The 17223-nt window shown below is 41.0% G+C and overlaps 1 protein-coding gene and 1 pseudogene across 1 annotated transcript; both read right to left on the bottom strand.

Moving 5' to 3' along the window:
• Positions 1–683: 683 nt before the first annotated feature.
• LOC139541793 (phospholipase A and acyltransferase 4-like) lies at positions 684–1355 on the bottom strand (annotated as a pseudogene).
• A 7873-nt stretch (positions 1356–9228) lies between these two features.
• LOC139541601 (phospholipase A and acyltransferase 1-like) lies at positions 9229–11837 on the bottom strand. Its single transcript, XM_071346414.1, has 5 exons — positions 11574–11837; positions 11252–11300; positions 10945–11041; positions 9502–9779; positions 9229–9400 (listed from the first exon to the last, which is right to left on the bottom strand). Exons 2-5 carry the CDS (start codon positions 11264–11266, stop codon positions 9344–9346), a joined length of 447 nt encoding a protein of 148 aa, XP_071202515.1. The 5' UTR covers positions 11267–11300; positions 11574–11837; the 3' UTR covers positions 9229–9343.
• Positions 11838–17223: the final 5386 nt, after the last annotated feature.

Below are 17223 nucleotides of genomic sequence, written 5' to 3'. Positions count from 1 at the left end.
TGTTCTTCTATCTTACTGTATGCATTCAAGGAACAATTTCAGAGCAGTAAAGTGCGGGTTTCACAGACCCAGATGAAGTCTAGTCCTGGACTAAGAATCAATCAATTGAGATTACTCATTAGCAATGCTTTTAAATCCAGGAGTAGGTTTAATCTGGGTCGTGAAATCTGTCTCTAAAAGTAAAAACGGTGCTAATATGTTATAACAGAATATATGATTTACATGAACTGTATGGGAGGATTCTCCACAGATAATTTTCCTGCAGTCAATTGACCAAAATCCCCCCAGTAGTGGCCTCATGGGTGGAAAATTATTCATATTTTTCATAATTGAATATTTTTTGTATTTTTATGTAACAGCCAAAATTCCAGTGTTTTGATGTCAAACTGTTTTGTTATGTTTCAGTCTTATGTGATGTATATAAAGTATAATATTGGGATGCAAACTCAAAATGTAAAATGTAATACATTCCAACTCTATCTGACACCCCATAACCATCTGTGAGGTGTATACTTTTGTTTCTAAGTATATTTCAGACTACCCAGAAACACTCTGTGTGACCCTGATTTAGCCCACGGCAGTAAAGGTTAATCAAGGTCATGTGGTGATAGAAAGGCTAGTATATTAATTTAATATTCTGTTTGATTTGAAGGAAAGATGACCACACAACCACATTGGTCTTTGATGGTCCTTTATTCATTAGGCTAGAAACAACATTTTGCATCACTGACATTCTCCATGGACTCATGAGACCCAATAAACCTTCATAACAGCTTTGATTGCTGCAGCAGCTACAGAAGCAACAGCGGCAACAGCAGCTACTCCACCAAGCAGGCCAGAACCAATGAACAAATTCTTCATGAAGTCATCTGCCTGTAAGGAAAAAGACAAGAAGAAATCAAATGAATATGGAGTGCATCTCATCAAGCAAAGCATTCATTAGAATATTCTCTCAATTATACTGTCATGGCTACCTGTTGGGACTTTGATCTGCCATAACGGAGGAAAGTAACAAAATGCTCGCAGTTGTTTCCAAGGAGGCCATATTTTATTGTGCGGCCTCTCATTTTGTCCACTTCCCCCATAATGACGTAAGTCGGCCTTGGTTTGAACTCGTCATCCAAGTAGTTGTTGATTTCGTAAGTATTCCTTGATGCCACATCCTTTAACATCTCTAATGTAATCGTGCCTTTACAGGAAAGACTGCCGCTGGATGAGCTAACACTCAAGAAAAAAACATTTCCAGATAAACATCATACCTGGAGTTACCACATGGATGACATCTCCATGTCAATGTACAGAGCCCAGTGGTTGTATGTACCTCTGTTTATCTCAATCATGTCACCGATCTCCATCTAAGAATAAGGTGGGTAAGAAGACATGTAATTATGTAACACCCCCGCCCCACACAGACAGTCCTGTTTCACTAACATATTTTCTCTAACTCTAAAACTAACTTTTACTTCTAACTCTAAACACCCCAGAAATAGCCTTTTTCCTTGTGGGGACTGGTAAAATGTCCCCAGCTTGGTGTAATTGTTTGTTTACTATTCTGGTCCCCACAAGTATAGTTAAACATGTCCACACACACTCCTTTTATGGTACTGTTGATTAAAAGTCATTAGCATTAGTCAAAGATCAGTAACAGTACTTATTGTGGTCGTACTCCTGGTTTGCATGTGAATGTCTCACTGTTGATTTTTCCTAGTGAAAAAAACTTGCCCTCATATTACAAGATCCAAAACTAACATCCTGTTATTCAAGTTAACTCTTTGAGACCCAAGCATTTTTGCAACTAGACCTACCTCTGGCTTAGAATGTTTGTTTCATGGTACATTGTTTCTTGATACATTTTTTTTCCTACATAATCACTACTTCAGACAGAAAACACCACATCGAAATCTGTTTAACCATTTAGAAAAATGAATAAGGCAAGTCTTGGCGACATATGTTCTACTCCTTCAGTGTAGCTCACTGCCCAAGCAAAGCAGCATTACTTAAGATGACCTACAAGCAGTGGGGCAGTAAACTATAATAATCCCCCCAAACAACAGAGCATATTCCTGTGTAGCTAAAGCAGAAAGATTTGTTTAGATACGATTAAATAGACCAGCTAAAGTCATCCTACCATTACAAGGCTGTATACTATAGACCAGCTAAAGTCATCCTACCATTACAAGACTGTATACTATAGACCAGCTAAAGTCATCCAAAAGAAACTATAAATTATCGACTTGAGCTCTGTAAAAGTAAACAAGAAAGAAGTGCAGGGTGTTTGTCTTCCAAATTGAATCCTATTCCCTTTATAGTGCACTACTTTTGTTCAGGGCCCATAGGGCTCTGGTCAAAACTAGTGCACTATATAGGGAATATGATGTCATTTTGGACACACAGTTGTTTTTTCTTCAGTGAGAACCAATTCCTAGAGGGATTCCCTCCAGCCAGTGAGTTCTGACTTAAGCAACAGGAGGGTTCTAGTTATGTTGTCCACCAAGCTTCAGTCCTCAGACAGAGATAGATGGTGATTGTGCTCACCAGTCATAGCACGGAAGTTCCATCTCTAGCTCCCAGCAGCTCCTCCAACCTGTCCTACCGTAGGGCAGGACAGAGGTGGGTTGTGTTCATTGGGCGTGTAACGTCAGAAAACAGACTGAAACATATTAACCATGTGTAGCATGACCTGTGCAACTACAGTATGTCTTACATCTCATATGATGCTCCACAGGATTCCTTCGCAAGATAAGCTGTTATCTTGGCTAATGGGCTAGTCTTCTACTTACAGTGCATTCGGAAAGTATTCAGACCCTTTGACTTTTTCCACATTTTCTCACATTACAGCTGTATTCTAAAATGGATTAAATTGTTTTCCCGACCTTAACAATCTACACACAATACCCCATTATGACAAAGCAAAAAACATTTATTTTTATTTTTAACTAACATAAAATATCACATTAAAAAAATTATTCAGACTCTTTACTCAGTACTTTGTTGAAGCTCCTTATGCAGTGATTACAGCCTTAAGTCTTCTTGGGTATGACGCTACAAGCTTGTCACACCTTTATTTGGGGAGTTTCTCCCATTCTTCTCTGCAGATCCTCTCAAGCTCTGTCAGGTTGGAGGTGGAGCGTCGCTACACAGCTATTTTCTGGTCGCTCCAGAGAAGTTCGATTGTGTTCTAGGCTGGGCCACTCGAGGACATTCAGAGACTTGTCCCGAAGACACTCCTGTGTTGTCTTGGCTGTGTGCCCTCCAGGTCATTGTCCTGTTGGAAAGTGAACCTTCATCCCAGTCTGAGGTCCTGAGCAGGTTTTCATCAAGGATCTTTCTGGACTTTGCTCCATTCATCTTGCCCTCAATCCTGACTAGTCTCCCAGTCCCTGAAAAACATCCCCACAGCATGATGCTGCCACCACCATGCTTCACTGTATGGATGGTGCCTTGTTTCCTCCAGACGTGACGCTTGGCATTCAGGCCAAAGAATTCAATATTGGTTTCATTAGACCATAGAATCTTGTTTCTCATGGTCTGAGAGTACTTTAGGTACCTTTTGGCAAACTCCAAGCAGGCTGTCATGTGCTTTTTACTGAGGAGTGGCTTCTGTCTGGCCACTCTACCATAAGGGCCTTATTGGTGGAGTGCTGCAGTTTTATTTATTTTACTAGGTAAGTTGACTGAACACATTCTCATTTACAGCAACAACATGGGGAATAGTTACAGGGGAGCGGAGCAGGATGAATGAGCCAATTGTAGGCTGGGGATGATTAGGTGACCATGATGGTATGAAAGACAGCTTGGGAATTTAGCCAGGACACCGGGGTTAACACCCCTACTCTTACGATAAGTGCCATGGGATCTTTAATGACCTGAGTCGGGACACCCGTTTAACGTCCCATCTGAAAGATGGCACCCGACACAGGGCAATGTCCCCAATCACTGCCCTGGGGCATTGGGATATTTTTTTAGACCTGAGGAAATAGTGCCTCCTACTGGCCCTCCAACACCAATTCCAGCAGCATCTGGCCTCCCATCCAGGGACTGACCAGGACCAACCCTGCTTAGCTTCAGAAGTAAGCCAGCAGTGGGATGCAGTGTGGAATGCTGCTGGCTGGAGTACCACCCTGCAGTGATGGTTGTCCTTCTGGAAGGTTCTCCCATCTCCACAGAGGAACTCTAGAGCTCTGTCAGAGTGACCATCGGGTTCTTGTTCACCTCCCTGACCAAGGCCCTTCTCCCCCGATTGGTCAGTTTGGATGGGCGGCCAACTCTAGGAAGAGTCTTTGATGGTGCCAAACTACTCCCATTTAAGAATGATGGAGGTCACTGTGTTCTTGGGGCCTTTCAATGCTGCAGAAATGTTTTGGTACCACTCCCCAGATCTGTGCCTCGAAACAATCCTCTTTTCCTTGACCTCATGGGTTGGATTTTGCTCTGACATGCACTGTCAACTGTGGGACCTTATATAGACAGGTGTTCCTTTCCAAAACCATGTCCAATAAAGTGATTTGACCACAGGTGGAATCCAAGTTTCTAGAAACATCTCAAGGATGATCAATGGAAACTGGATGCAACTGAGCTACATTTCAAGTTTCATAGCAAAGGGTCTGACTACTTATGTAATCAAGGTATTTCTGTTTTTTATATTTAATACTTTAGCAGAAAATTCTATAAACCTGTTTTTGCTTTGTCATCATGGGGTATTCGGTGTAGATTGTTAACTTATTTAATACATTTTAGAATAAGGCTGTAACAAAATGTGGCTGTCCGTCTACACCATGGTGCTACCCTACAGTGCTGATGAGGCTACTTCATTGCAAAATAGGGTATTTTAATCAGTTATCTGGTGACGTGAATGTATTTCGTATAGTTTTTGATGCAATGATAATTTATTACTATTTGTAATTTTCTGAAATTCACTGAGGAGGATGGTCCTCCCCTTCCTCCTCTGAGGAGCCGCCACTGTATAACGACAACTAGTTAGCAAGTCGGACATTTGAGTTTCCTAATTCCGATTAGTTGTGAAAGTGGCACTATAGTGACATTTTGGTCATTTTGTACTTACTGAAGAGACAAATGAACTGTTGTCCAGGGTGTTTTCTCAGTGGTCATTCACAATGCACTGATGCTATGCACATATTAACCAATGACAGGGGCAGTATTTTATGAACAATATTTGTCTCATGTGCTCTTTAAACACTGTGGGAAGCGTGCATCAATGTGGTAAATATATCAATAAGCTCAACTCGGGTTTTGATTTCTCTGCTGTGATATAATGATTACCTGTTGATTATTATGTGTTGTCACTGCTCCGCTAATACACACCTTCTGCAAGGTAATACTTCTCAATGTCAGTTCAATTATTTACAGCTATTTGGATTATTTGTTATTCATTTGTATTTTCTGTGATGAACTGATGAGTTTTATGAAGAACATGTTGTCTTCCCCCCCCATTTATGATTCCTTTATTTTTATATTAATTTATTTCCTTTCATGTTACTGTAAAATCTCTTGTAAAAAGGCATAATTTCTAAAATGTATTGATTGACATGAAAAAAATAAACTTCTGTAATTCTTTAACAACGGTAATGTAACAAACACAGTATCCAGGATCCCTTTCCTTTCTCCTAATGCCATCTAAAACCGTACTCAAATCAAATTGTATTTTTCACATACACATGGTTAGCAGATGTTAATGCGAGTGTAGCGAAATGCTTGTGCTTCTAGTTCCGGCAATGCAGTAATAACAAACGAGTAATCTAACCTAACAATTCCACAACTACTACCTTATATACACACAAGTGTAAAGGGATAAAGAATATCTACATAAAAATATATGAATGAGTGATGGTACAGAATGGCATAGGCAAGATGCAGTAGATGGTATCGAGTACAGTATGTACATATGAGATGAGTAATGTAGGGTATGTAAACATTATATTAAGTGGCATTGTTTAAAGTGGCTAGTGATACATTTTTTACATCAATTTCCATTATTAAAGTGGCTGGAGTTGAGATAGTATGTTGGCAGCAGCCACTCAATGTTAGTGGTGGCTGTTTAACAGTCTGATGGCATTGAGATAGAAGCTGTTTTTCAGTCTCTCGGTCCCCGCTTTGATGCACCTGTACTGACTTCACCTTCTGGATGATAGCGGGGTGAACAGGCAGTGGCTCGGGTGGTTGTGTGATCTTTATGGCCTTCCTGTGACATTGGGTGGTGTAGGTGTCCTGGAGGGCAGGTAGTTTGCCCCCGGTGATGCGTTGTGCAGACCTCACTACCCTCTGAAAAGCCTTGCGGTTGTGGGCGGAGCAGTTGTCGTACCAGGCGGTGATACAGCCCGACAGGATGCTCTCGATTGTGCATCTGTAGAAGTTTGTGTGCTTTTGGTGACAAGCCGAATTTCTTCAGCCTCCTGTGGTTGAAGAGGCGCTGCTGCGCCTTCTTCACAACGCTGTCTGTGTGGGTGGACCAATTCAGTTTGTCCGTGATGTGTATGCCGAGGAACTTAACTTACTACCCTCTCCACTACTGTCCTTACTACCCTCTCCACTACTGTCCTGGTCAAGTTACCAGCTTGTTAGCCAGCTAAACATGACTAGACTAGGCTGTTTATCAAACGAATATCTAGCAGCCTGCAAGTAGAAGGGGAAACATTCAGGTCTAGCTCCGTAGTATAGTGTATCATAACTTTTGAATGGTTTTCTGCATTGTATAGTCTGCCTAATCAGACATGCTCATGGTTCTCACAGGTGAGGTGCAATTGAGCGGTCGCTACCTCACTCTTCAGTGAAGAGGAAATTCAGCAACTCTTGGAGGACAGCGGGGGAGAATATCAATTGGTTTTTCTTGATTTCTTGCAACCTCTTCTCTGTCCTCTCCTTGCCTCCTTTTGAAGGAGACTTTCATATGTTTCAATTATTGGTAAATGAGTTGTGAAAATCTGATCAATCACGTCTTGTCTTCCGATTTTGATTGGACAAGAGACTATTTTGAAATGATACAATATATCCACTTTCCACTTTGAACAAAACAAACATTTATTGTGGACCTGGGATTCCTGGTGTGCTTTCTTATGTAGATCATCAAAGGTAAGGGAATATTTATCATGTATTTTCCTGTTTATGTTGACGCCATCTTTGCAGCTGTGGTATTTTACTTTTGAGCACCGTCTCAGATTATAGCGTGCGTTTCTTTTTCCGTAAAGTTTTTTTGAAATCTGACAGAGGTTGCATTAAGGAGAGGTGTATAACTTGTATTTTTCATCTATATTTATGATGAGTATTCTGTTGAAATGTGGCTATGCAAAGTCACTTGATGTTTTTGCAACTAGTGAATCTAGTCGCCTCAATGTAAACTCCGATTTTTTTCATATAAATATGAATTTAATCAAACAAAACATGCATGTATTGTGTAACATGAAGTCCTATGAGTGTCATCTGATGAAAATAATCGAAGGTTAGTGATTAATTGTATCTCTATTCTGGTTTTTGTGAAGCTATCTTTAGCTGGAAAAAATGGCTTATGGTTTTGTGGTGACTGAACATAATCGTTTGTAGTGCTTTCGCTGAAAAGGCTATTTGAAATCGGACACTTTGGTGGGATTAACAAGATTACCTTTACAATGATATAAGACACATGTATGTTTGAGGAATTTCAATTATGAGATTTCTGCTTTTTGAATTTGGCGCCCTGCACTTCGACTGGCTGTCATATCGATCCCGTTAACGGGACTGCAGACTGCAGCCATAAGAAGTTTTAAGGCTCGTATGAATGTCCTGCTTAATGTTTGTGTCATTGCAAATCAACTGCATTATACTTTTAAAAAACTACTTCAAACATTAATGGCTCTTTAGCTAGCTTTTGCTAGTTTTTGTTACAGGGCGCAGATTGCGATGAATCTATGGACAGAGGTCGGACGGAACTTGGGCGGAACTTGGGTGAATGATGTGTCTTGCCATAGAAATCAGTCATTTACAAAATTACATTAATTGGCCCAAAGGGGGTGCTGCATCATTCATGTGGGAAGACATGTTTACTGTTGTCTTTGTTACTGTAAATAAACAGCATATTGAATTCATCAAAAACCTGTTCTCCCATTTTACTGTATTCATTCAAGGAACAAGTTCAGAACATTTAAAGTGCAGGTTTCACAGATGTTACGGGATTTTTGTGTTTAATGACTAAAATATGTATACATTTGACTTAGCTGTTACTGTATGAATGAAACTTATCATAATGCTGAATATGTGTTCCTTATTAGAAAGAATGGAGTTATCTTCAGACAGGCTGGAATGCTGTGTTCCTTACAGGACATTCTGTCTCTACCCAGGGAGGGGAGAGACCTTGGGCTGGTTGTAGATTGTTTAACAGGTGGCAGACAACGTAATGAGGCTGAACTATACTGCCATTGTATTCTAGAGGAGGATGGACATTAAAACCTATGACATTCTCTTAATTATATAACCTGATGTAAATTGTACTATGATCAGTACTCTCGAGAATAAACGCGATTGATTGATTTAAGACTGGTTTCTGTCCATTTTATGCTGATAAGTATCTTACAAATTCTTATTTATGGGCAGAGTGTTTTAATTGAATTGGTTGATAAACATAGGAATGAAATTCCTCCAACAACAGACCCAGATGAAGTCTAGTCCTGAATTAAGAATCACTTTCAATTGAGATTATCCATTAACAATGCTTTTAAATCCAGGAGTAGATTTAATCTGGGTCCCGCAATCTGTCCCTAAAAGTAAAAACGGGGCTAATATGTTATAACAGAATATATTATTAATATGAACTGTATGGGAGGATTCTCCATAGATCCTTTTCCTGCAGTCCATCGTCCTCTAGTGGCCTCATGGGTGGACTGTTAATGTTTTTCATGATGTAACTAATGAACTGCAGAGAATCCATTGTTTCAATGTCAAACGGTTTTGTTAGCAGACTGAATTATGTGATGTATAATATTGGGATGCAAACTAAAAATGGGATACATTGCAACTGTATCTGACATGGTACAGGTGTCATTTGTTAATGTGTGTGAAGTGTATACTTTTGTTTCTAAGTAGATTTGTTTAGGACTACACAGAAACAATCTGTGTGACGTTGATTTAGCCAACTGCAGTACAAGGTTAAACAAGGTCATGTTTTGATACTATAAAGGCTAGTATATTAATTTAATATTCTGTTTGATTTGAATGAAAAATGACCAAACAACCACATTGGTCTTTGAGATGGTCCTTTATTCATTAGGCTAGAAACAACATTTTGCATCACTGGCATTCTCCATGGACTCATGAAAGATCCAAGGTACCTATTTAATAACTTTGATTGATGCAACATCTACAGAACAACAGCGGCAACCACAGCCAACAGCAGTACTTTAATGACGTCATCTGCCTATAAGGAAAAAGACAAGCAAAAAACAAATGAATATCGATTGCATCTCCTCAAGCAAAGCATTCATTAGAATATTCTCTCAATTATACTGTCATGGCTACCTGTTGGGACTTTGATTTGCCATAACGGAGGTAAGTAACAAAATGCTCGCAGTTATTTCCAAGGAGGTCATATGGTATTGTGCGGCCTCTCATTTTGTTCACATCCTTCATAATGACGTCAGTCGGCCTTGGTTTGAACTCGTCATCCAAGTAGTTGTGGATTTTGTAAGGATTCCCTGCTGCCACATCCTTTAACATCTCTACTGTAATCGTGCCTTTACAGGAAAGACTGCCGCTGGATGAGCTAACACTGCAGAAAGCTAGTCTTGAAGGCCCATCTACAAAGCAGGGGGAAAGAAAAAGGTGTGTTAAACTTTATCAACAAGAATTTTAATAATGGAGAGGTCAACATCCACCTGAACACACTGCTACTCTCTGTTTATTATTCATTCATAGTCACTTACCTCTACCTACATATTACACTTTACCTCTACCTACATATTACCTCAACTAAAATGTACCTCTTCACATTGACTCTGAACTGATACCCCCTCTAGCCTCCACATTGACTCTGGACCTGTACCCCCTGTATATAGCCTCCACATTGACTCTGGACCGGTACCCCCTGTATATAGCCTCCACATTGACTCTGGACCGGTACCCCCTGTATATAGCCTCCACATTGACTCTGGACAGGTACCCCCTGTATATAGCCTCCACATTGACTCTGGACCGGTACCCCCTGTATATAGCCTCCACATTGACTCTGGACCGGTACCCCCTGTATATAGCCTCCACATTGACTCTGGACAGGTACCCCCTGTATATAGCCTCCACATTGACTCTGGACCGGTACCCCCTGTATATAGCCTTGCTACTGTTTTTATCGTTGCTCCTTAATTTTTTTTAAGGGCTTGTAAGTAAGCATTTCACTGTAAGGTCTACACCTGTTGTATTCGGCACATGTGACAAATACAATTTGATTTGCTGTGAAGACTGAGCTCATCAAAACCAGGATGTGGCCCCCAGAAGAGTTTCCACTCCTCAGTTGGCCTCAAACGCAGAAATTATTTCAGACATGTATCAGAGGGAAACATACTAAACCAGCTTGAAAGCATAACAACCATATATGGAGGGGTTGTAATTTTACATCATAGTGTGCACATGTAAGTGTAATTGTGTGTTTTGCTGAGAGACAGAGAGAGAAATAAAGACAGAGAGCACAGCAGATGCTGTAGCTGATTGAATAAGTTCATAAAGTTCTGACACTACCGACTATGTTCAGATATCAGTTTTACTGTGCTGTTAGGGGCAGCAGGTAGCCTAGTGGTTAGAGCATTGGGCCAGTACTCTGCTGTTAGGGGAAGCAGGTAGCCTCGTGGTTAGAGCATTGGGCCAGTACTCTGCTGTTAACATTTGACTTCAGATGATGTTTACACCCTGCCCCAATTATGGAATTGGAATACAGGCTACCACAAATACATTTCCATAAAAACATCATACCTGGAGTTACCACATGGATGACCTCTCCATTTTCAATGTACAGAGCCCAGTGTTTGTATGCACCTCTGTTTATCTCAATCATGTCACCGATCTCCATCTAAGAATAAGGTGGGTAAGAAGACCTTTAATTATGTAACACCCCCCTTTTTCATTGTGGGGACCAGTAAAATGTCCTCAGCTTAGTCAAATTGTTTGTTTACTATTCTGGTCCCCACAAGTATAGTTAAACATGTCCACACACACACCTTTTATGGTACTGTTGATTAATAGTCATTAGCATTAGTCAAAGATCAGCAACAGTACTTACTGTGGGAGCACTCATGGTTTGAATGTGAATGTCTCACTGTTGATTGTGCCTAGTGAAAAAAAACTCACCCTTAGATTACAAGGTTCAAAACTAACATCCTGTTATTCAATGTAACTCTTTGAGACCCAAGCTTTTGCAAATAGCTCTGCCTCTGGCTTAGAATGTTTATTTCTCTATACATTTTCTTTCTACATAATCACTACTTCAGAACGGAAACACCATGTAGAAAATATGTTTAACCATTGAAAAAAAAAAATTGGCAACACAGGCTCTGCTCCTTCAGGGTAGCTCACTGCCCAAGCAAATATATAAAATTACCTACAGGCAGTAAGCTATACCAATCCCCCCAAACAGCAACAGGTCCAGGCAGGCAGAGGTCAGTAATCCAGGGCGGTGTCACAAGGTAGAGAACGTCAGGCAGGCCCAGGGCAGTCTGAATGGTCAAAATCGGGAAAACTAGAAAACAGGGACTAGAGTGAAAACAGGAGTACGGGAAACCTGCTGCTCGGCTTGACGAGACAAGACAAACTGGCAACAGACAAACAGAGAACACAGGTATAAATACACCAGGGATAATGGGGAAGATGGGTGACACCTGGAAGGGGGTGGAGACCAGCACAAAGACAGGTGAAGCAGGTAAGGGTGTGACACAAGCAGTGAGTGCAGTAAGCTATACCAATCCCCCCAAACAACAGAATCATACGCCTGATGACTATGTGTAGTATTGCGAATTTTCCAGTACATATGTGACAATTATTTATTTCAGAAGGAACCAGCAAAACTAGTGCACTATTTACAGTGGGGCAAAAAAGTATTTAGTCAGCCACCAATTGTGCAAGTTCTCCCACTTAAAAAGATGAGGCCTGTAATTTTCATCATAGGTACACTTCAACTATGACAGACAAAATGAGAAAAAAAATCCAGAAAATCACATTGTAGGATTTTTTATTTATTTGCAAATTATGGTGGAAAATAAGTATTTGGTCAATAACAAAAGTTTATCTCAATACTTTGTTATATACCCTTTGTTGGCAATGACAGAGGTCAAACGTTTTCTGTAAGTCTTCACAAGGTTTTCACACACTGTTGCTGGCTGGTATTTTGGCCCATTCCTCCATGCAGATCTCCTCTAGAGCAGTGATGTTTTGGGGCTGTTGCTGGGCAACACGGACTTTCAACTCCCTCCAAAGATTTTCTATGGGAATGAGATCTGGAGACTGGCTAGGCCACTCCAGGACCTTGAAATGCTTCTTACGAAGCCACTCCGGTGTGTTTGGGATCATTGTCATGCTGAAAGACCCAGCCACGTTTCATCTTTAATGCCCTTGCTGATGGAAGGAGGTTTTCACTCAAAATCTCACGATACATGGCCTCATTCATTCTTTCCTTTACACGGATCAGTCGTCCTGGTCCATTTGCAGAAAAACAGCCCCAAAGCATGATGTTTCCACCCCCATGCTTCACAGTAGGTATGGTGTTCTTTGGATGCAACTCAGCATTCTTTGTCCTCCAAACACGACGAGTTTAGTTTCATCTGACCATATGACATTCTCCCGATCTTCTTCTGGATCATCCAAATGCTCTCTAGCAAACTTCAGACGGGCCTGGACATGTACTGGCTTAAGCAGGGGGACACGTCTGGCACTGCAGGATTTGAGTCCCTGGCGGCGTAGTGTGTTACTGATGGTAGACTTTGTTACTTTGGTCCCAGCTCTCTGCAGGTCATTCACTAGGTCCCCCCGTGTGGTTCTGGGAATTTTGCTCACCGTTCTTGTGATCATTTTGACCCCATGGGGTGAGATCTTGCGTGGAGCCCCAGATCGAGGGAGATTATCAGTGGGCTTGTATATCTTCCATTTCCTAATAATTGCTCCCACAGTTGATTTCTTCAAACCAAGCTGCTTACCTATTGCAGATTCAGTCTTCCCAGTCTGGTGCAGGTCTACAATTTTGTTTCTGGTGTCCTTTGACAGCTCTTTGGTTTTGGCCATAGTGGAGTTTGGAGTGTGACTTTGAGGTTGAGGACAGGTGTCTTTTATACTGATAACAAGTTCAAACAGGTGCCATTAATACAGGTAACGAGTGGAGGACAAAGCCTCTTAAAGAAGAAGTTACAGGTCTGTGAGAGACAGAAATCTTGTTTGTTTGTTATTGACCAAATACTTATTTTCCACCATAATTTGCAAATAAATTCATAAAAAATCCTACAATGTGATTTTCTGGATTTTTTTTCTCATTTTGTCTGTCATAGTTGAAGTGTACCTATGGTGCCTGACCAGTCACACGCTCCCCACAGTACGCACGAGGAGTTGGCTCAGGTCTCCAACCTGACTCAGCCAATCTCCTCGTGTGCCGCCCCCCCACTTTTTTTATTGGGGCTGCCTCTCGGGCTTCCGTGCTAGCCGTGTCCCCTCATATCGTCGCTGTTCCTCCTGCGCTGTTTCTACCTGCTTCCATGGCAGAGTCCTGTCCCCTCGGTACTTCTCCTCGTAGTATCGTCGTTCCGCTTTCGCTGCCTCTATCTCCTCCTTAGAAAGGCGATACTCCCCCGGCTGTGTCCAGGGTCCTGCTCCATCCAGTATTTCTTTCCATGTCCATACTGACTGCTCCTGAACACGCTGCTTGGTCCTTTTATGGTGGGTTCTTCTGTCACGATTGTTGTAATGAGGAGACCAAGGCGCAGCATGGTAAGCGTACATTCTTCTTTAATTAAAGAAAGAACACTGAACAAACTAACAAAACAACAAAACGAACCATGAAGCTAATATGAGAAGTGCATTCAGGCAACTAAACATAGAACAAGAACCCACAAATACCCTGTGGAAAATGGCTAACGAAATATGGTCCCCAATCAGAGACAACGATAAACAGCTGCCTCTGATTGGGAACCAATTCAGGCCACCATAGACATACATATCCCTAGACTTACAAAACCCTTAGATATACAAAAAACCCTAGAGGTCAGGGCGTGACAGTACTGTTGCTATGTGTTACGATCAATGAGGACAATTGTGAGGAGTCAGGCGCAGAGAGCAAAGATATGGGGAAAAACCACTCTTTAATGTCCAACCAGAAGAACAACTGGTAACGTCAAAACATTGGCGTAAAAATCCGACTTGAATAAAGTACACACTGGAAAATAAATCCAGACTGTGGAAAACCCCAAAATAAACGAACAACCTCATACAAAACAGAAAGACAAGCCCGCACAAACAGAAACGGGCTAAACGAACTTAAATAGCACCACCCTAACAACCAAACAATAAACAGGTGAAATCAATTAGTCAAAACCAAACGAAAAGGAAAAAGGGATCGGTGGCAGCTAGTAGACCGGCGACGACGACCGCCGAGCGCCACTCGAACAGGAAGGGAAGCCACCTTCGGTAATACTCGTTACACTATGGTTATACCTCTTGAGTTTTTTCCAGAACATGGGTGTCCCTTTCAGAGGAGTTAGCAGGATGACATGTCTAGTTATTTTTGTTAGGTACCAAGGACGGTGGCTAGGGTCCTACATTAATGCACCTGTCTTAGTCGAAAACATGTCTGTCTAGTTGAACAATTTCTGTGGCTCTACGGGTTCTTTGCACAATTACAAAACTTAACTAAACTTAGTGCAAGGCAATAAGATAACGGTGGCTATATGCCAGAGGGGTTGAGTCATTCAGAGGAGTTACTATGAGTGTGAAGTAAGGAGGAATAATGTATTAAACGTGTGTGCCAATACTGGAAAGGGAGTTGTATTCATGAACCAGCTCGGCTTTGGTTATGTAATTAAAGTCTATTTGAACTCGCATGCTCAGGTATTTGTGAAATATGATTGACCAAATATTTCCATGGCAGTAGCTATGGTAGAAATTATTGGTTAGATATGATCAAATAGACCAGCTAAAGTCATCCTACCATTACAAGACTGTATACTATAGACCAGCTAAAGTCATCCTACCATTACAAGACTGTATACTATAGACCAGCTAAAGTCATCCTACCATTACAAGACTGTATACTATAGACCAGCTAAAGTCATCCTACCATTACAAGACTGTATACTATAGACCAGCTAAAGTCATCCTAGCATTGCAAGACTGTATACTATAGACCAGCTAAAGTCATCCTACCATTACAAGACTGTATACTATAGACCAGCTAAAGTCATCCTACCATTACTTTTATTTATTTCTTTTATTTAACCTTTATTTAACAAGGAAGGGCTCATTGAGATTTAAAATCTCTTTTTCAAGAGCGTCCTGGCCAAGATAGGCAGCACCAAGTCATTACAAAAATGACAGACAGACAACATGAAAAACTACAAGTAATCTAGTAAAAACCATAGAATTCACAAGAGTATAACAAAATCAAAAACAGCAAACTAAAAACATTGACAGGTCAGGGAATCAGCCTCAAAATCCTTCATCAGTGATTTAAAAACACCAATCGGGACAAGTTCTTCCAGTTTAAAAGTATTTTGTAAGGTGTTCCAAGACGATGGCGCAGAGTACATAAAAGACCTTTTACCAAATTCAGTTCGGACATTTGGAACAGTTAGCAGGATAAAGTCCAGCGAACGAAGAGAGTACCCACCACATTTCCGAACAATAAAAATGCCCAAATAAAAAGGTAGTACACCCAAAATGGCTTTGTAAATAAAAGTATACCAGTGACTGAGCCTACGAGTGACTAGAGAAGGCCAGCCAACCCTGGTATACAAAGTGCAGTGGTGCGTAAGGGTTTTGCAGTTTAAAATAAATCTCAAAGTGCCATGGTAAAGAGTGTCAATTGATCTCAAACACTGAGTGGAAGCATTCATATATAAAATATCCCCATAGTCTAGTAAAGGCATAAATGTAGCTGATACTAGCCTCCTTCTGGCTTCAAAAGAAAAACAGGCCTTATTCCTAAAATAAAATCCCAATTTCAGCTTCAATTTTTTTGTAAGTTGTTGAATATGCAATTTAAAAGAGAGGCCGTCATCAATTAGAATTCCAAGATATTTATATGAGGTTACAACCTCAATCTCCTTGCCCTGACAGGTAGTAATAGGTGAAAGGTTCAGAGGTCTATTTCTTGCATTAGAAAACACCATTAGTTTAGTTTTGTCAGTATTGAGGATAAGCTTCAATTGACACAAGGAATGTTGAACAGTATAAAAAGCAGTTTGCAAGTTCTGGAAAGCTTTTGTAAGAGACGAGGCACAACAGTAAATAACAGTATCATCAGCATAAAAATGAAGTTGTGCATTTTGGACATTTTTGTCTAAATCATTTATATAAATAGTGAACAAGAGAGGACCAAGTACAGAGCCTTGGGGCACACCATTCAGGACAGACAATTTAACAGACATAATCCCATCAAATTGAGTGCACTGAGTTCTATCAGACAGATAGTTAGCAAACCATGCAACTGCATGCTCCGAAAGACCTACACTCAACAATCTCTGCCTTAGTATAGCATGATCCACCTTGTAAACTTTTATTTACAAAGCCATTTTGGGTTTACTACCTTTTTATTTGGGCATTTTTATTGTTCAGAAATGTGGTGGGTACTCTCTTCGTTCGCTGGACTTTATCCTGCTAACTGTTCCAAATGTCCGAACTGAATTTGGTAAAAGGTCTTTTATGTACTCTGCCCCATCGATCCATCCATTCATCCACCTCTGGCCTGCTCGCCTCCCTACCTCTGAGGAAGTACAGTTCCCGCTCAGCCCAGTCAAAACTGTTCGCTGCTCTGGCACCCCAATGGTGGAACAAACTCCCTCACGACGCCAGGTCAGCGGAGTCAATCACCACCTTCCGGAGACACCTGAAACCCCACCTCTTTAAGGAATACCTAGGATAGGATAAAGTAATCCTTCTAACCCCCCCCCCCTCCCCCTTAAAAGAGTTAGATGCACTATTGTAAAGTGGTTGTTCCACTGGATATCATAAGGTGAATTCACCAATTTGTAAGTCGCTTTGGATAAGAGCGTCTGCTAA

This window comes from Salvelinus alpinus, chromosome 16 (assembly GCF_045679555.1).
Source record: "Salvelinus alpinus chromosome 16, SLU_Salpinus.1, whole genome shotgun sequence".
NCBI lineage: Eukaryota > Metazoa > Chordata > Actinopteri > Salmoniformes > Salmonidae > Salvelinus > Salvelinus alpinus.
Note: the sequence above shows the minus strand (reverse complement) of the source record. Positions and strands in the feature narration are given on the sequence as shown.

Bases quoted from the DNA above. Each gene is read 5' to 3' on its own strand.
- LOC139541601 (XM_071346414.1), bottom strand. The intron at 9,780-10,944 runs GTATGATGTTTT...CCTGCTTTGTAG, and splicing joins CATCCATGTGGTAACTCCAG to ATGGGCCTTCAAGACTAGCT. The intron at 9,401-9,501 runs GTAGCCATGACA...TTTTCCTTATAG, and splicing joins GCAAATCAAAGTCCCAACAG to GCAGATGACGTCATTAAAGT.